Source organism: Tachypleus tridentatus, chromosome 3 (assembly GCF_004210375.1).
Source record: "Tachypleus tridentatus isolate NWPU-2018 chromosome 3, ASM421037v1, whole genome shotgun sequence".
NCBI classification, from domain to species: Eukaryota; Metazoa; Arthropoda; class Merostomata; order Xiphosura; family Limulidae; genus Tachypleus; species Tachypleus tridentatus.
This window is the reverse complement of record NC_134827.1, coordinates 10,481,028-10,500,804: the sequence shown is the minus strand read 5'-3', so window position 1 is coordinate 10,500,804 and position 19,777 is coordinate 10,481,028. Positions and strand designations below refer to the sequence as shown.

At 34.7% G+C, this 19,777-nt stretch overlaps 1 protein-coding gene across 5 annotated transcripts in view; it reads right to left on the bottom strand.

Annotated features, from left to right (window-relative positions):
• Positions 1-18,729, bottom strand: part of LOC143246336 (uncharacterized) — a 45,884-nt gene extending 27,155 nt beyond the window's left edge. For 4 of the 5 annotated variants that reach the window (XM_076492886.1, XM_076492888.1, XM_076492887.1 and 1 more), the window contains exons 1-3: positions 18,433-18,728; positions 16,609-16,805; positions 2,118-2,207 (exon numbers count right to left, since the gene is read on the bottom strand). In XM_076492886.1, the coding sequence (XP_076349001.1) occupies positions 2,118-2,207; positions 16,609-16,650 (132 nt within the window). In that variant the 5' untranslated portion in view covers positions 16,651-16,805; positions 18,433-18,728. Of the gene's footprint in view, positions 1-2,117; positions 2,208-16,608; positions 16,806-18,432 lie in introns of all 5 variants that reach the window. The other variant, XM_076492889.1, reaches the window with a different exon arrangement.
• Between the last annotated feature and the right edge of the window lie 1,048 nt (positions 18,730-19,777).

Below are 19,777 nucleotides of genomic sequence, written 5' to 3'. Positions count from 1 at the left end.
GTAAACATCCAGGATTTAGATAGAACTAATTTTGTAACTTCCTTTTCAAAATCATATTATAAATTGAATCTATAAATAAATTCATATAACATATGCTTAATAAACCAGGAAATATAAGATAACTTATTAGGATCTCATAACTCTATATTTGTTTTTCCTGTTAGACTTTTAGCTTTAGCAATTCTTCATGGGTATCACAATGTAAAAACATAATTTAATACAAGGCTTAGAGTGCTAGATTTGGAACATGTAACTTTCAATCTAGTACATTGTGAGACTAAGTATGCAGAATTAACCATTATTATATTTTTGTAATATTTACCCATACACACTGCTCCTTAAACCCTGTTAAAACAATATAAAAACTTTGTAAAATTAAAGAATAATGCAATCATAAATGTAATGTTACAGCAGTATTTGGTCAAGGACCACTCCCCTGTTTAATGGGGTAAAATTTTAATTTTACCTTTTTTTTCTTTATGTATGTGGGATTGTTCTATGACAGTCACGAGGAGCATTTTTGTTCAGTTTTTATTAGTCATCTATTATCATAATGTAAATTGTGAGATCAGACTGAGATTTCACTTTTAAAGAGTTAAGGCTTGCCAGTGAAGTTTAGTCTTTGTTCTACCTTTCCTAAGCATTTTCTTTTCAGACTGCTGATTGGGTACACTTTCACTTGCAACTGAATTAACAGTTCTCAATTTACTTCTATTTAACTTTACATTTAAATACACTTTATTTCTTCTACTTTTAATCTACCACAATGCAATATTTGTGATATTCCTTATAAAGTAAATTATCAGCCAATGCGTAATCCATTCTTTCAATAAAATGTTTCATTTCATTTTTCTTCGTTCTTAGTTTTGTCTCTTTGTCTACTAGATCTGCAAACTTCTTATTGGGCTTGGTTCATCCTTATAATGCTACAAAGTATTCTGGTAGTGTTGAAAACTCATCATTAAGCAAAGTTAACAAATTTTGTTCAGCTTTCAAATTACGTCTCCAAAAACAATGTGCAAACATTAAATTATTTTCAAAATGATGCCAAACCTAGAGATAGTTGTATGAGTATGCCTTCAAATTTCTATTAAGTATTAAAGTAATGTTATCTATTATAATTTATGTTGGCTGAGTCTCCGATTTATTATGTTACGATTTCAAACAGGTTGAAACATGAATTTAGAAATTGATTGAAATTTATAATATTTGCCAACAAGATTGATACACACAATTTTCATTTTTAACACAAATATATTTAAATATACAAAACAATGATACAATTTAATAATAACGGTCATTACAAGTAATGGGTTATATACAAGCGTCTTATAAACTTACAAACAATAGTGAGTCTTCTATCTGGTCTGGAACTGAATCTTTTATCAACGGTTCAAGGAGTGTGAATTAATTTTATGTTAATACACAGGTCTCTTGATGGGAAAGTTAGCTTGTTCTATTCTTGGCTGGCTGGTCTCATGCGGTTTATAAGCTCACTTTTCATCAAGGAAGATATCTAATATTATCATATGAATACTAACCTCCGAAGTTAATTCTCTGAAGTTCAACAATTTGTAATGTTCGAAATTATAAAAAAGTCCTGGTCAAATATTTGTAGTTTTCCGACTAATAAGCATTTATTACAATTATGATTTCCGAGGTTTGTACTATACCGAATGTTGCAAGCCAACAATATTATAACTGGCTCCCCGCGTTGCGTTTGGTCACCTTTTATAAGCTCGAGAGGAGATTTTCTAGAAATTGTAGCAAAGACAACAATACTGATATTTTACATGCATACCTTGTATATTGTTGATTCTTATCTTGCTCTCGAGAATCTATATATTTAGAATACAGCCGGGACTTTTGCAATACACATTTAACAATATAAGTTACATATATTTATAAATATATATTAAACTAAAACAAACATAGATATTAAAATAAATATATTATATTAAATCCATTACAGTAAAAAAGAAAAAAACGCATAATTTTGTAAACAGTAATTAGAAAAAAACTAAAACTTGATAACAAAAGTTAAAGCTGTGACATTTACCATAATGCAATAAAAACCAAGAGATTTTTGAAGGTTTGTCATAACTTTAAAATCTTACCTTTAATGCACAAAATATACAAGAATCTGACGTACATGTATGACCTTTAATATCTCGAAAACTCCTAAAAATATCCAAATGCCAAAGAACCTGTAAAGAACAAATGAGGGTCTTTTATATTAGCTAGGTGATGCTAAAAGTACCAATGGTATTTAAACAATGATATTTTATTATAAGTATGAAAGTGCGACCAAAGAAACATATATTTAGTTTTAAATGACAGTCTTTATCATGTCTCCTACTATAGATAGTTCAAAACTTCTAAAATGAGAATAGTTAACAACTATAATAGTATACAAAACTCAAATTACCATGCACTATTTTAAAATAAATACAAGGAGATGATAAAGTTCAAATAATAAAATTAAAAGCATAGACATAATTGAAATTAAATGAAGTTCAGCAGGGTTCTAAAAACTTTTAGTATGAGCTGTGATGCTGTGTCATCAGTTAATATAATTCCTTGGCCTGTGAAGTTATTAGAAGTAATAATCTGCTGTCATTTTTTGACATATAAATGAAAGTATTACTTAGAAAAAGAAATTGACATGAAAATAGAAACACCTCGTTTTCTTCCACAAGAGAATTTAAGTAGTACACAAACTACAGTGGACTAAATAAACTACATGAATGCTGTTTCAAATACAAAATTATGGTAAAAGAACAGCAGCAAGTTAATACAAAAGTACGTATTTGACAAAACATTGCATCATCGCTGCTTGCACATGCAAATCTGTGATCTAAAACACATTGGAGATATAAAAAGTAAATATCTAGGTTTAAAACAAGGACTGGAGGACTAAAAAACAAATCGTGGCAGGTATTCCGATTTAACACTTTGCGCCTCAGGATGAGAGGCAAAGCAATAGAGGGCTCTCAAAAGAGTCCTCCTCTTCGCCCTACTCACGAAGTTAAATTTGATGCTGGGCTCGTGATTCAGAGCTAAACCGAAATAATTTTAAGTTTACGAGATTGTACTGTAGGCTGGTGACACAGGACCATTGGTGGTCTGTGAGAGGTTAAATAGTGACCCCAAAAAAAAAGAAAAGAAAAGAAAACAAACAAGAGGGTAGGAATCTGTAAATCCTTATTCCCGGCAATTTAGATGTGGGAGAAAAACGTGAGTATCCCGAGAAAAACCCACTTTCACTAACCAGATGCTCTATGATGTATCTGGTTAGTGCCTGAACTGTAGACAAAAAAGATAATTAAACATAATAAACATTACTAAATTGGTTTAAGTGTATCAAAGGGTCAAATGTACATTTGCCAAGAGCAGTGTGTGGGGGGTCCGTATCATGGGCTTACGTGAGATATCTTGTTTAAAAATAAAAAAATATTCTATCATTAAAAAAGTACAGGAAACATGCCACCCGCTTCCTCTGTGAAAATTACCACTTGTCCAACAATCCCATTAATTTGATGACAAAACAATATTACCGGTGAAATAACACATCTTAGTATGAAAGACCTTACTTGCTTTGTTTTGAATTTCGCGCAAAACTACACGAGGATTATCTGCGCTAGCTATCCCTAATTAGCAGTGTAAGACTACAGAGAAGGCAGTTAGTCATCACCACCCACCGCCAACTCTTTGGATACTCTTTTTACCAACGAATAGTGGGATTGACCATGACATTATAACGCCTCCACAGCTGAAAGGGCGAGCATGTTTGATGTGACGGGGATTCGAACCCGCGATCCTCAGATTACGAGTCGAATGCCTTATCCACCTAGCCATGCCGGGCCACATTTACTCAGTTTTGAAACTAAAGTTATACAACCAAGTGTTTGTTATTTTATTATATAAAAGCTGTTTTAGATTTTTTTCTATTAACTACGGCAGAAAGTAAAGCATAATATTTTCTTAATTTAAAATGTATTCTTACTTACAAATGACTGGTACAGAAGTTAAAAATGTAATTCTACCCATTGAGAAAATGAAACACTCGCATCAAATAGAAGATATCCTCTCGTTTTTGTGTTGTTTTTCTCTGTGATTTATTTTAAATTGTATAGGACTGAGATTTCCGTATTGATCAAGAACGCGGTTTAGCTTTGAAGAAGATCTCTGATTTCCTCGCTGGCAAATTGCGTTCGAATCCGTGCAGTATCACAAAACACCTACCCACTTTAAGCTACGAGAGTGTCAGTGCCAACCATTTAGCATGGATGATAAGTGCTGCTGACCGATTATCTACCATCTAACCACTAGGTGACAGATTGCCTAAGTAAGTTCGTTATGAATTCAAAAATATTACAATAATTAAAATTATCAAAATAATTTATAAAACTATACAGAAATAGTGGAAACAAGTAATAATATTAATCTGTAAAAAGAAAGATATATAGAGAAATGAATAATGGCTGTACTGTGTTGTTGTAAACACATGTTGTTTTATCATTGTTGTTTGTGACAAAGCTCGAAATATAACTTTATTCTATTGTGTTCCTTCTGTTTTGTACACATTTTCTCTTACTATACTTCGTAATTATATGTTATAAATCCGACCAACAAACACAAAGGTTGTTTGGCTTTGATTGATTTAGACAGGATTTGCCCTATTGCAAGAATAGTGTTTAGCTTACAAATTATTTAAATTATGGCAATAGTGTATTAGAATATGTGTATATATGGTGTTTCTTTTCCTCAACACTTTCAAGGTAAAACCATTTTTGTTTCTCCAAATGCATGTTAAGCTATTTGTACAATTTGGCATTAGTTAATGAGGCGCTGTTTCATCATATTATAATAGATGAGCCGATGAAGACCAATTGTCTCGGTTCGATTTTTCACGAGTCACAAATGATTTTATTTAAATTCCAAGTAGACAGCTATGCAGGTAGCTAAGTGAGAACACAGGCTTCCAACTAAAGGAATTTACGCGTGAAACAAAAAATCGTCTCAGAGACTGCTGATACAAGCAACACACAGTACTTTATCCTACACCCATATCTAAAATATCTAAATATTCATTGATATAGAAATTGTATTGGAACAGTTCTGCATCAAACATGTCAAATCCTACGTTTTGCTCATGTAATTGTTGATTATGTAAACCTAACACTATATGGAATAAATTATCCACTAAGCTGTTATTCATGCACATCCCAGTTTAATTTAGAAACTTATGTGTAACATAATATACTATACGCTGTTAGACTAGAAAGGATGTCAGATGAAACTTACAAAGAGCTTGCTGGTTGAAAACGTTACAGTGACTGTACCACTGCTATCTTCCTCACCATAATAATCTGGTTGTTGGCTTCTTTTAAGGGAACTGATGTAGGTTACCTGGCCTCAAGAAACGCCGGAGAGAACTGGTACAGGTTCTTTGGCCTCTAGAAACGCCAGAGAGAACTGGTACAGGTTCTTTGGCCTCTAGAAACGCCGGAGAGAATTGATTTTGGGTCCACAGAATATTATACTTTGTAGTTTATACATACCTTCAGGTGTTATTGTAATTTATCAAGTAGCATTGCATGTCCAGTTTACAAGTTGGTCCTTCGTCGAATTGGCTTAATTTTGCTGAATAACTCCTTACTACTTACTGTTAAATGGCTTCTTCTTTCACGCATCTCTTTTTTTGTTTTTGTTTATTAGTTCACTTTCTATAACTTTTCCCTTTGCTACGATAGCGTCTGTTTAGATGAACTGTATAATGTCGCTATTCGACGACATATCTCAGTCATTTGTTTAAAACTTTTTCCTTATTTGGACAATAGTCTTTATGAAGCTTCTGTTGTACGTTTGTTCAATGTGTATATTCTCGCAACAACTAACAGGTACGTATGGCATACATAGACTTCTCACTTTTTATCCTAGAAGCATTTGTAATTTTTATAAAAATGCCTCAAATGGTTCAATATACATTTTCTCGTCCAGTTAATGATTTTCTTTTATCCATCGCAACTGTATATTCTCAGTTTAAATTAACTCACCGAAAAAAAAAGCAATATTTAGATACACACACATATACAATTAATCAACCAATATTTATTGCCTAAGCTAAACTAAGGGGTATCTGTTTAGTTCCATGATACCTGATGATCTTGCAGAGGCTAAGACATTTCAAACACCTCATAGAACATGATAATTATAAGCGAAAGTAAATATATTATTTCTGTTACTTTATTAATCGTATCTGTAGTTTCGTTCTGTTTGCTTTAGAGCAAAGTCACATTAGGCTAACAGCTGTGTCTATTGCGAGGAATCGAATCTTGAATTTCAGTGTTGTTAGTCCATAGACATCTAGTAAGCAAAGATCTCTCTTGTTTGTACAGAATTTGTATCATTTAACTTCTCACACAAACGACCAAATTCCTACCTTTATAATCTGTTGTTCGACGAGAATATTACTTTATTATAATGTTCTCCGCTTGTAATGCGGTAAGTCTACGGATTTACAACACTAAAAGCAGGGGTTCGATTCCCCTCTGTGGACTCGATAACCCGATGTGGCTTTGCTATAAGAAAACACACACACATACTTTATTAGAAACACCCAAATAAAATCTAGACAATGTAGCTGATGCAATAACGCACCAGAGATACCAAATAAATGTTTTATTTAAGTGTATTAAACATATACACTCCTCTTGTAAATTCTGATAAAATCAACAACCAAACCAGTAAAGTTAAAGTTTCAGGCGTCAATCTAGAGCAGTGGTTCTTAACCTTGTTGGAGGTACTGAACCTCGGAAGTTTCGTACATTCACTGAACCCTTTGTAATTGGAAAAATAAAATATGATTTTTTCAAATTCAAAACTTAAGTAGATATTTTATTAGTGCACAAAATGAACCATGCATTAGTTGCACACAATATCACTGTGTTCAAAGAACAAAACCAACAAAACATGAATTTCACACAAAAACAAAAACATAACTCAATGAATATTTACTGGAAATCAATGTGACTTTTACTGTTGCCTTTCAGAGACAAGTTCAGAAATGCGCGGCTTCACCTTAGCAAGTGCCATTCTCATATCATTTTCGCAATAAAGTCTGTTCCTTTTCTTCGTTTTTATGTCTACCATCCTCGAAAAGAATTGCTCGCAAAGATACGTTGTAACAAACGGTATGAGTATCTCAAAGGCTTTCTTAGCAATAAGAGGGTACGATACGATTTGGTGACACCAAAACGTTGAGAGCGTTGCAGTTGTGAAAAGTTACTGTTGAACCTGGCTCTGCTGAAGTTCAATGATTTCGTCGAGGTATTCATCATTGACATCTGCTGTCGCAACACTAAACGTGAACGGCTGTCTTACCCATGCTGGATATGACTCTCTGGTGAAAAAGTATCCGTTTGCTTCAGTTCCCTGGGTGCATAAATGTCTTCGATTTCAGATACATCTTCGAGCAGGGGAAAGTTTGTAAGGTTATCATTCTCTGTTTATCGTTTCCATAACGGTAGCTTTTTTTAAATAAACCTTCAGGTTTTCTTCCGCTTCGATGATGTTGACTCCACCGCCCTGCATCTATTGATTGAAATGATTGAGAGCATTGAAGATATTGGCCATGTACGCCAAAATGAAAATGAACTCAGATTTTTCGAAGCAATCTGCATGACAATGTTGGTGCTCTCGTAAAAACAGGGATAATTCCACACGCATGGCAAAAACACGATTCAGCACCTTTCCCCGGGATAACCACCGAACGTTAGAATGGTACAGAAGTACCTCAAATTCAGAGCCCATTTCATTACACAGCTCTTTGAAGATGCGGTGCTTCAGGCCACTATTTCGCACAAAGTTCACACATTCCACTACAATTTTTAATACTTCTGCCAGTTTTGAAGGCAAGGTTTTTGTTGCCAACGCATGGCTGTGCAGAACACAGTGCGTTACAATGATGTGTGGTGCATCGGCTTTCACCAGCGCACCAAAACCAGTTTCGTTCCAGCATGACTGAAGCTCCGTCCGAACAAACTGCAGAAACGATATCCCACGAAAGATCGTTGTCTCTGGAGAAGTCATCCTCAAGTTTCTTTACGTCGGCTGACTTAGTTGTTGTTGTAGGAGGCTTACAAAGTGAAAAAAATCTTTTATCTCATCGTTCTTCACATAGTGCACGAATACAACAAGCTGGCTTAGATTAGAAACGTCGGTGATCTCGTCGAGTTGAAGGCTGAATTTTGCTGGGCTTGAAATCAATGCAACTACTTGAGCCAAGATGTCATCGCTCATGTCATCTATTTTGCTGCTGATGGTATCATTTGAAAGAGGAATTTGGGATAACTTATTGTCAGTAGCTTTTCCCAGCATGATATTCGCCATCTTCAACGCAGCTGGTTTTACGAGTGCTTCACCAATGGTGTGTGGTTTGCCCTGCTTTGCGATCAAGTACGCAACTTCGTACGATACTGTGAGGATTGGTTTCTCGATGGGTACAAAGCCAAGAACAGGTACCTGGCTCTCTTTACCTTGAATTCAGCAAGCGTTGTGTTCTTGTATCTCCCATCTCCATGCAGCTTTAGGGAGTGTTCTCTCAGCTTTGCCGGTGCTAGACAAGAATTGCTTAACTTGGCATTGCAAAACATGCATTGAGGACACTGACTCTCATCATGTTCCGTTATACACGTGAATCCATATTGTACGTATTCGTCCGACCACTTTCTGTTTTTGCTCGACATAGTTAGTATGAAGGGATTGAAAGATTAGGAAAAAAATCATAAATGACGCATCGCATGATTACTACAGTCACAAGTCGACTGCTAAGCGCATGAAGTTTCCTGCAGTACAGATATCAAGGCCAAGTGATGTGACGTGATCAGCCGCAGCCAATGATGGCCAAGTGGAGCATGACGTCAAGAATCATATGAGTGGGGTGAATGGAAAGGACACATACACAGTGTGTGTGTCTTGACCTCCGCCGAACTCCTGAGACTGACTCACCGAACCCCTGGGGTTCGATTGAACCCAGGTTAAGAACCACTGATCTGGAGATACTTGGAAAGATTGCTCTACTGTCTGTTAACATTTTTAACAGAAACTTTGACAATTACACAGGCCCCCACTGGCACAGTGGTAGGTCTGCGGACTCACATCGCTACATACCGGGCTTCGATACCTGTGTTAGGCAGAAAAGATATAGCCCGTTGTGTAGTTTTGTGCTTAATTCTAAACAAAGTTGCCTAGTTTTCGTTTCATACATTATAAAAAACACAACATAATTTTCTTAGTGAAATTATTTATTATAAAATAAAGTATTTTTTTTCAAAACTGTTTGAAAAATGTGTTTACAACGTAATATCTTATTTTTAAAAAAATTGTTTAGGGAAATCAATAAATACAAACACTGAAGCAGATCTGAAAAAAATTATTGCTCTCCTTTCAAAACAGTGCCTGGCATGGCCTAGCGCGTAAGGCGTGCGACTCGTAATCCGAGGGTCGCGGGTTCGCGCCCGCGTCGCGCCAAACATGCTCGCCCTCCCAGCCGTGGGGGCGTTATAATGTTACGGTCAATCCCACTATTCGTTGGTAAAAGAGTAGCCCAAGAGTTGGCGGTGGGTGGTGATGACTAGCTGCCTTCCTTCTAGTCTTACACTGCTAAATTAGGGACGGCTAGCACAGATAGCCCTAGAGTAGCTTTGTGCGAAATTCCAAAACAAACAAACAAACATCAAAACAGTAGGCGCGGCATGAACAGGTGGGTTCGACTCGTAATCTGAGTTCGAATCCCAATTGCACAAAACATTCTCGCCCTTTCAGCCATGGGGGCGTTATAATGCGATGGTCAGTCCAACTATTCGTTGGTAAAAGATTAGCCCAAAATTGGCGGTGGGTGGTGATGACTAGCTGCCTTCCCTCTAGTCTTACACTGCTAAATTAGGAACGGCTAGCGCAGATAGCCCTCGTGCAGCTTTGCTTTGCGTGAAATTAAAAAAAAACACAAAAAAACAAACCTTTCAAAACAATGCCTTCTGGTGGCTCAGGATTAAGACTGAGGAATTTTAACTTTAAATATCAGGTTTCTGTATCTATGGTGAGTGAAGAACAAATAACTCATTGTGTAGATTTGCGCTTAGCAACAAACAAACAATTCAGAAGAATGAGTCACATTATAATGATAGAAAGTACTACATTCTTACAGAAATTGGCTTAAATGCTATAATAAGTGTATTTAGATGTAATGAACTGTATAATGATTATACAGTACTGTATTTGATACTTTAACTTTTTCCTCAACCGTGTCTATATTAGCCATTATTTCCTATAGCTGAACAACAGAAAGAGTTGTATAACCTGGAATATTACCATTTTTGCCAAAAGCAATGTGAATACCGGAATGTAATATCAGATTACACAACTATTTCTGAAGTGGCTTTGTGATAAGTGTAATTGTACGTGGACATCGTATGATGCACATTTGTCTCTTGAAGTGCATAGATAAAATTATCTTATCATCAGATCGCTGCTCAAATGTATTCTGTTACCACTTTTGTTTAGCTTTTGTTTTTATTTGGTAACCGACGTGTCTGTATGCGTTTTGTGGATTTAGTATTTTAACACATTACTCTTGTCACACAAGTTAGTCTTAGAGTGCTAATAAATACTCTTTAATTTTTGTTTGTTTGTAACTAAGCACAAAGCTACATATTAGGCTATCTGTGATTGATTTCAAGCATTTCACTTAAACTCATTGAAGCTGATTAATAAAAGCGACCTACCTAATTAATGAATGAATATTTGCTGTAACACCTTATCAATGCTCTTTATTTCACAAACCATTAAATGGTAAAATGGCGGTATGTATGGTTCAAAAATATCATAATAAATTTCACATCGCTTATAAACTTTAAATTGTGTGAATTCACTGTACGTACGCACATACACATACATATGTGTAACGCATTTCTTCGTATTATCTACTGAAATCAAGCATGAAAGAAAATTATTGTTAAAAGTGCACTTATATTCTGTTACGGATGGGTGACAACAATTAACTTTTTTGTAACTAACATAATGTATGACAGAAGTTTCACAGACCATCGCTGCATCAACTAATTGTAAACTTCAAATGATAACCAAGTGTTGTTTTGTTTTGCCAATAACAATAGGGCTACCTGTAGTCACGTTTTTAGTCTTACTGTTTCAAGCTAGGTTAATGAAGTACTTAATATTTATTCAATTCTGTGTGCACCTGTGTTTATGAAACAGCAGAAGGGGATTGTTCTGTTCTGTTGAAAACCTTAAGTTTTTTTCTGAATAGGAAAATATTATATCTTCACACACTCGGATTATACAGCCAATGTAATATCTTTTAGAGTTAATTTCATTTATATGCACAGAAGGATGTAAATATGTAAAGTGAAACAATGTTAAACTTTATAGCAAATTTTTACGATTGTTGTTTTTAAAGCAATTCACAATAGGATATCTGCTATGCTCACCGCGAGGAATCGAACCTCGTATTTCAAAGTTGTAAATATGTAGACACATCGCTCTCTCATCGGGGTACACAATTTTATGTTAAACTTTATAACAAAATTTTACCTTTGTTGGTTTTTTAGAGCAATCCAAATAGGATATCTGCTATGCCCACCGCGGGGAATCGAACCTCGGATTTCAAAGTTGTAAATATGTAGACACATCGCTCTCTCATCGGGGTACACAATTATTTGTTAACAAAATTCTCTTATCGATCAGAAGTATATTACAGTGACACTACGAGAATCAGGACAGGGTGAAGTCTGACATCAGAAATGGATTAAAAGTGTTCTGGAGTTTAATGTGTTAATAGTGGCATCGACTTACAATTTAAAATGGAGTACAAAAACTTATCTTTTAAAACATTGTCCAGTTAAATCTTAATTATATAATCTTCATAATTTTGAATATTTTATACAAAGCATGCCAAGACTGAAGCTTGAGGAGAAATCATACTTCTCAATGGACATGTCCTCAAAATGTGCGCATGTTTTACTATTAGTCCAACATAACCACGTTTGCTATAAACATCGACTTTAGAAAGCGGATTTCTTAATTCTTTGAAATGCTGTACATTTATGTTTTAGAACCACATCACATAAAGTTACACATGTTTCGCAAAAGTGAATGCAGTTCCATAAAGTTAATTAAAATGTGATATTACAAATGTATCATCTAAAGATAGTGTGTTGAAGAGTCAGTTGCCAGGTCTAAAAACTCAATCAAAATGCATAAAGTGTTATAGAAAGCATTTAAGTGCGCCGGTGTAAAGTTCTAATAACAAATGAAGCTTTTAAAAACTACAAAACTGATGAAAGTAGCACTATATTCTCTTTAAAGTCCTTAAAATCAGGACCATACTTTGAAACTTATCGTAATTTGTATAAATACATCAAACACACACACATACATATGTACATAATAACAAAACACTAACATTATATTTTTTTTCTGTTTCTCTTTAATAATTTCTTCAACCGGTTACGTAACTGCAAAGGTCACTTTTTGGGACATCTGTTGCAGAGAATTTTATTGTCCTTTTCATAATTCTTAGTAATAGAGCCCACAGTTTCGCAATTTCAAGTAACTTTACGCAGCCACTGCTATTTTTGCCTTCTAATTTCTATTAAGTAGAGCAAACAAACAAAATTCCGGTTGAAGACATTAATAAAGAAGAGAAAAAAAGCATAATAGTTTAATATTCTGGCGTTTTTTAGTGATTCTTAATAAAAATAAATGAGTAAAGATATGTTAAACAGTTGCCAATGTATCAGCGATAAGTCTGAAGGCTTACCACACACAAACAAACATTTACAATAAGATATACTAGATTTTATATCGAAATGTTTTATTGATTATTTATACTTATAGTCACAACTGGCTTTTTTGTTTGTTTGTTTCTGAACTATATTATTAAATGGTTATTCATATAATCTCAAATAGTTTAAACATTAACAGTCTTAGTAAAACTCATTCGAAATGAGCCTTTGAACTCCTAGCCTATCTTAAGCAAATGTTCCACTTAATAGCTGTTTGGTTGGGGTTTGATGGAAGACCTTTGCAACTGGTTTAGCTCACTTCTGGTTAGACAAGCTTTCACAGTTAGAAGCAAAATAACATACTGGGAAATACTCTGATATTACAAATGAATTTGTTTCAATTATCGACCTACTTAACTCATAGTTATTGCTTGTTTCGTTATCTGTCTACAACTGAAATGGTATAAAGATTGACGCTTCTGTAATCTCGTTCGGAAAACTGCGCGTTTGGGCCCTGAAATTTTTAAACACACTGTTCTTTCGTAACGTCGTTATCTGTTGTTATTCAATACCACAACAGGAGACTGAGGCTTGTGAAATCATATTAAAAAAATTGAATGTTGGGACCTCTTTGCAGAAAAAAAAGCTACAGAATAATGAACAATGCAAAACTTTCCTTTAAAAAAAAGCGCGAGTTTCAATATTTTATGTGGACCAGAAATCTAGAGAATTTTACAGATATGAATATTGTAATTTTGAAAAATTTGACTAATTTTCTCAGTAAAACATTGTATACTGGTATTTAGTTAACAGATGGAGAGAGGCTGAATACGCTATATTAAAACTATTTTGGAACTTTACTGCGTCGAGTCATGATCTGTGTGTGAGTGTGTGTTTTCTTATAGCTAAGCCACATCGGGCTATCTGCTGAGTCTACCGAGGGGAATCAAACCCTTGATTTTAGGGTGTAAGTCAGTAGACTTACTACTGTGTCAGCGGGAGACGTCATTCTCTATCAGACAAACGTGCATTTTGACAAAACCTTGCAGCTTCGTTTCTGTTTCAAAGGGTACCATCGTAAAGTTGCCATGGCTTCCTCCCTCCTAGTTTACTGTAAGCTTTTTGAGGACGACAGTTTTTAGGCGCCTGTTTTAACAATAAAATCAGACAGAAAACTAGAGGTGCTATTCCAACGTCTTGTCCGGTACGTCTTTGCAAGGAATAAAATAAATACTTGTTTCGTACTCCAGCTGAATGAGGTATGTGATGGTTGAACGGATATGTCATAGAAGCAAGTTGCGTTGTTGTTGCAAATTAAGGACACATGAATTATATATGCTGAATCAGTACTTAGCCCGAGGTTGCGTGGACAGCTTTTGCCGCTGACCTTTGTGTTCGTAGATTCTTACCTGCTCCCAAAATATCACACTCTGCTTACCACGACTGTGATATGTCTTGTTCAGGGTTTCTCTTTCTGGATGGTCCTGGTGATCCAAGTTGATCCATATTCTTTTATTATCCAATGCCGTTAAGTAATATGGATACCCCTCCCCGCTTTGAAAATTCTAAATCCCCAGTCTGAACACTGATCTGATTGTATGAATATTTTGTGTCGGAAAGGGCTGCTACTTACCCTTCCCAAAAGTGATCAATTTTGAGTGGCATCATACTACCTACAGACAAGGTCAAAATGTAGTTATGATACATGTCACTCCTTCGAAACTTTGTAGCGGATGTGACTGTCACGTGACTTGCTGATTTGCATACTCAAAAATGTTTTATTACAATGTATTCAATCCATTGCTTAATATTTTTTCCTCTTAAATTCGCCTATTCTCTTTGTACGATGCTAACAAACTTGTTTTGGTTTACATATTTAGTTTCACACACTCTATATATTTCAATCGATTTACTCAAATTCGAATAATTGGAAATAATTCGTTATATCGTTGCAAAATTCAAAACACGTGTGTATACTTAATCTAGCAATGAATATTGTGTGAATTCCAAGATGTTATACTGAAATAAGAACCAATCTAGCGTCTGTGCTTAATATTTTCCACTAGTATACAAATGTATCAAGCTCATTTTCTAAAATATAGGACCATATACAGAATATATATATATACATGCATAGGATTATTTTAAGCATTGACTCTTTCAGTTAGTTTGTTTGCTTTGACTTTTGCGCAAAGCTACACGAAGACTAACTGCGTTATCCGTCCTTAATTTAGCAGTGTAAGACTAGATGGAAGGCAACTAATCATCAACTTTTGGGGTACTCTTTTTACCAACGAATAGAGAGATTGATCGTTACATTATAAACGCCCCCACGGCTGAAAAGGCGAGCATGTTTGGTGTGACGGAGATTTGAACCTGCAAATTTCAGATTGCGAGTTGAGCCACGACTATTTTATGCTTGCTGTCAGTGTATTAATTTATTTTCATTCATTTAAGACATTTAAGTAAAACTAGAACTTTGATGTAAGATACACTTAACTGCGATTTATGAACATTGGCAAAATTTTGAGTCCACAAACAAATGTCAGTTGTTGCTGGGTTGTTTTTTTTTCTGAGAAACTTTCATAAATGTTTTAGAATGTATATTTGTAATTCTATTTATTGACATCAAGAGACGAAACTAAAGTGTCAAAAGCGTACATTGTGAATGGAAGTCACGTTATAAGTGGTCAAAGTTCTCTGCATATTCTGTTGTTCAACTGAGTAACAGAAGTAAATGGTACAGGAAAATTTCTATTTTTGATCCAGGTTTTGTAGGCATATGAAGTAGATAGCATTTAAAGTGAATTAAAGTGATTTACAAAAAGTGCCGATATTCAGGTATTTAGTGATTATTTTGTACTTACGTCTAGAGTTTATGACAAAACTATTAAGGCCATCTCCCACTATCCATATTTATTGCCATCCCTATCACTCCTATGAAGAATTTGAAGTACGTATGTGAGGGAATATAATGTGGTATCGCACGGATTCGAACAGAACTCATCAGCTACGAAGTTAAGCGCTGTAACGCAGGACCAACCCACGTCTGTGTTTGTAGGGAGGGGTGGGTTGGTGTTTCCGAGGGATAAGGACAGTGACCTCAGGTGAAACATCTTCACTATATAGTTGCAGAGTCATTAATTAAAGCCAAGTGTATTTTCGTGTGAAACCAAAGAGAGTTCTTGCCAGTATATCATTCCGTCATATTTCGTCTTATAAATATACATATATATACACATGTCTAAATGGAGACGCACACACCTGTGCATGTCTCTTTCCTTCCTTTTAACCACTGGAAATAAATAAGATGAACACCTCGAAAACGAAAAACAAAATATCACAGTTTATGCTTAGAAGTCTTTACAGTAAAGCACTTTAAGATAACAATAAATAAAAAATAAGTCAATTCCCTATTTAGGATTTAGATTTGAAATAGATGTGGGGGATAGAAACTGAAAAAACGAAATTCAGCTTTTGTTACTTCTACTCATAACAAAGCAAGTCAAACAAACACAAAGTTATATTATGCTATCCAGGGTGAAGATAATTCATATTGTGTACGTGTTTGTACCATCGTTCATGCGTCTTCCCTAAGAAACAAATTAGGTAAAACCAGTTAACACGCAAAGTAGTTATACCACGAGTTTATCACCAAATAAAACGGAAGGACAATGACCATCGCACAAAAACAAGTTACTAGTGATTTACATATATATGCAATTAAAAATACTTAATCCACAGAAAGAACTAGCTTTAATACTACTACTAATAAAGTACTAACTTCAGCACGTAATATTACCTGTACAGCACTGATGAGGAAACAGTTATTCTGACAATACATATTGAGAAGTCCTTCAGAACATAGAACTAAGTGAAGCCATTATTCTGTCAATGCTCCAGGCCCTACCATCTTCAGGAGAAATCAACACTGGAGTCATTATTTGCAGGAGTACTTGTCTTTTGTCACGTTCACATGGCTTTATTTATTATTTATACCTAAAACGGTTAAAAGTGTAGAATTGAAAAAGGGAAAAGATTGGAAAAAGTTCGAAATTAGCTTGATTAACTAAGACACCTCTTTATTACATAAAAATGGTTTGTTTTCTTATTAATTTAGCCATTAAATTAAATTAAATTTTCCATTTTACACATTGATTTTAAAAGCAGTCCAAATTACTATATTCAGATTTCATTACATGTTCCGTTTTTCTGTTGTTGTTGTCTTCCTTTTTATATATATTTTATCTCAATACACTTATAACGCATTAAAATCAGTACACAGAAACTGGTTAGTAAAACCTGATAAGAAAAACTAACACTATAAATTATAAAACAATGTTTTAATATTCTATTACAATAATAAAATGGATGTTTAATTACATAATCAGTTGAATGTCTAACTAAGGTAGAGTGGATGCAAACATCAATTAAATAAACTTTAAACTATTGAAGAAATTCATTTTATGAAAATTAATGTTTTTGACCATTTCAGCACTCCAAGCAATTAATATTTCCATATACCACTCATTACACACGTAGTTGTCTCTAAATCAATTTCCAAGTAATAATTTGTTTGTTTGTTTGTTTTGAATTTCGCACAAAGCTACTCGAGGGCTATCTGTGCTAGCCCCTAATTTTGCAGTGTAAGACTAGAGGGAAGGCAGCTAGTCATCACCACCCACCGCCAACTCTTGGGCTACTCTTTTACCAGCGAATAGTGGGATTGACCGTAACATTATACGCCCCCACGGCTGGGAGGGCGAGCATGTTTAGCGCGACGCGGGCGCGAACCCGCGACCCTCGGATTACGAGTCGCACGCCTTACGCGCTTGGCCATGCCAGGCCATTCCAAGTAATAAAACAATTGTGTTCACGTATTACATTAATATCATATTTTGGAGAGATTTTAACGTATTTACTAAATCAGCAACTTACTTATTAGCCTACACAGAAATGTATATTTCTGGTATTCATCTGAAACAAACATAATGCTGGAAAATACTGGCATTTTCAATAAGGGTAAGTTCAGGAGTGTATTTAGGTAGGGGCTAGAGGTCGCTCAGCACTAGGCCCCATGATTTTAATGGAGGTCTATTGATAATTTTATTCTATGTAAAATTACAGGGGATGTAGAACCCACAAAAATTATTAGCCTCTGGACCCACATAACCTTAAATCCGTCACTGAGTAAGTTGTAACGAAATTGTAAATATTTGTTATTCTTCGACTTCATGCGGGTTATTTAGTTAAATATGAATACATCTGCGTTGCTTCATGTGTAAGCACACATTTACAAACAGTTAGAAATGTTGAAAAATACCACATCAGTTAGTTCATTAAAGAATTTCCCAAAGTTCCTCTCTTTCTTTATCTCTCGAATATGTTTAATTTCCTGTGGTATAAAAAAAGTGAATGATTTATTTATTCTGTGAAGTATTATTATTTATTTTGTAAAATGTTACAAAACTTACACGATTACTATGGGGACATTGCACACAAACAAAACCTATTGATTTTACATTTCTACTTTTCTGATATGTCTAATTCCTTAAGTTAAGTTAAATATTATAATAGAAAATGAACATATCACAGACATTCAGTGAACGTCGTTTATCTGCCTTACCTTATTATTCTCTAGTGCTAACTAATCCCACCATAACGTGACTTAAAAGTTTAATATTGTCCAGGTAAGATGAAGTGTGCGACACTAATATATAAATTAACTAGAAAATCACGATTTGAAGTGCACGTGGCACACTTTTCTTAAACACACGATAACGATAGAGACTTCTCGCAATAGAAAAAAAATATTTAAGGAATTAAAATTTAATATAATAATAGTGCAAAAAGTTTCTTGGGATTTTAAACTTCAATATTCAGTTTTGCTAATTCCCGCCGCTGTTATTACAAAACCCTTTTTGCCGCTGGTGCCCTCTAGTGAGACGCCAGGTAGGACCTAAGACACCTGATGATAGGTTCAGGGTCGTATAATATAAGAACGAACTGGTCCAATCACAAACAGCGTAAAAAAACAACAACAAAAAAACAACGTTATACAGTATAGCTTGATTTTTTGTCTTAAGGCAAATGTGTACAGGTATAACTTCTAGGTTTTGACGTCGACAAAATAGCAAGAAAACTTAGGCTTTTCGTTGTAACTATTACGAGCTGAAACGACGCACGACTAACCTAACAGACATTCGCAATTTTGAAGACATTTTGTAGCACCTCAACAGTTTTACTTAAGGGTAAATAAAGGTTACATAAAAAATTATGTATGCCAAACAAAATCCAAAAGAGCTTCTACTTTGCATACAATTTTAATCTCGTACAGATAAATAGTTCTTATATAACTGAATATTTTTCTATGTATACCTATATTGTTTGAAATTCGAGTCCCTAATTTCGCAGTGAAAAACTTTGGGAATATAACTAGTCATCACCATACACCACCAACTCGTGGGTTACTCTTTAACCAACGAAGAGTGATATTGACTGTGACTTTATAACTCCCCGTAGTTAGAAAGGCCAGCATGTTTGGTGGGACGGAGATTCAAACCTGTTATTCGAAGACTGTGAATCGGTCGATCGCCTTGAATACCTGACTATTCCAGGCCCGAGCATTATATTGTAATGATTATAATTTTACCTCAAAAATTTGTCGTAAATTAAAAGCCTAGAACTTTGAGATCATACTGATTTCCCGCTTCTCAACTATCGAACTAAGCCTAACTTTGATAATTATTTCAAAATAGACTCGAACTAACGAAAACTCATTCACCGCACAATGTTTCAGCCCATTGACTGAAATATCTAAAACAATTTTTTAAAGTATTCTAGCCACACTCAACACAATGTCGATTAAACAAAAGAAATCGTAGTTCTTATTTTGTTTAAATTTAAAAACAAACAAATAGATACAAGCTTTTAAAATTTGTTGAAAATAGTTGAACAAACATACTTTAATA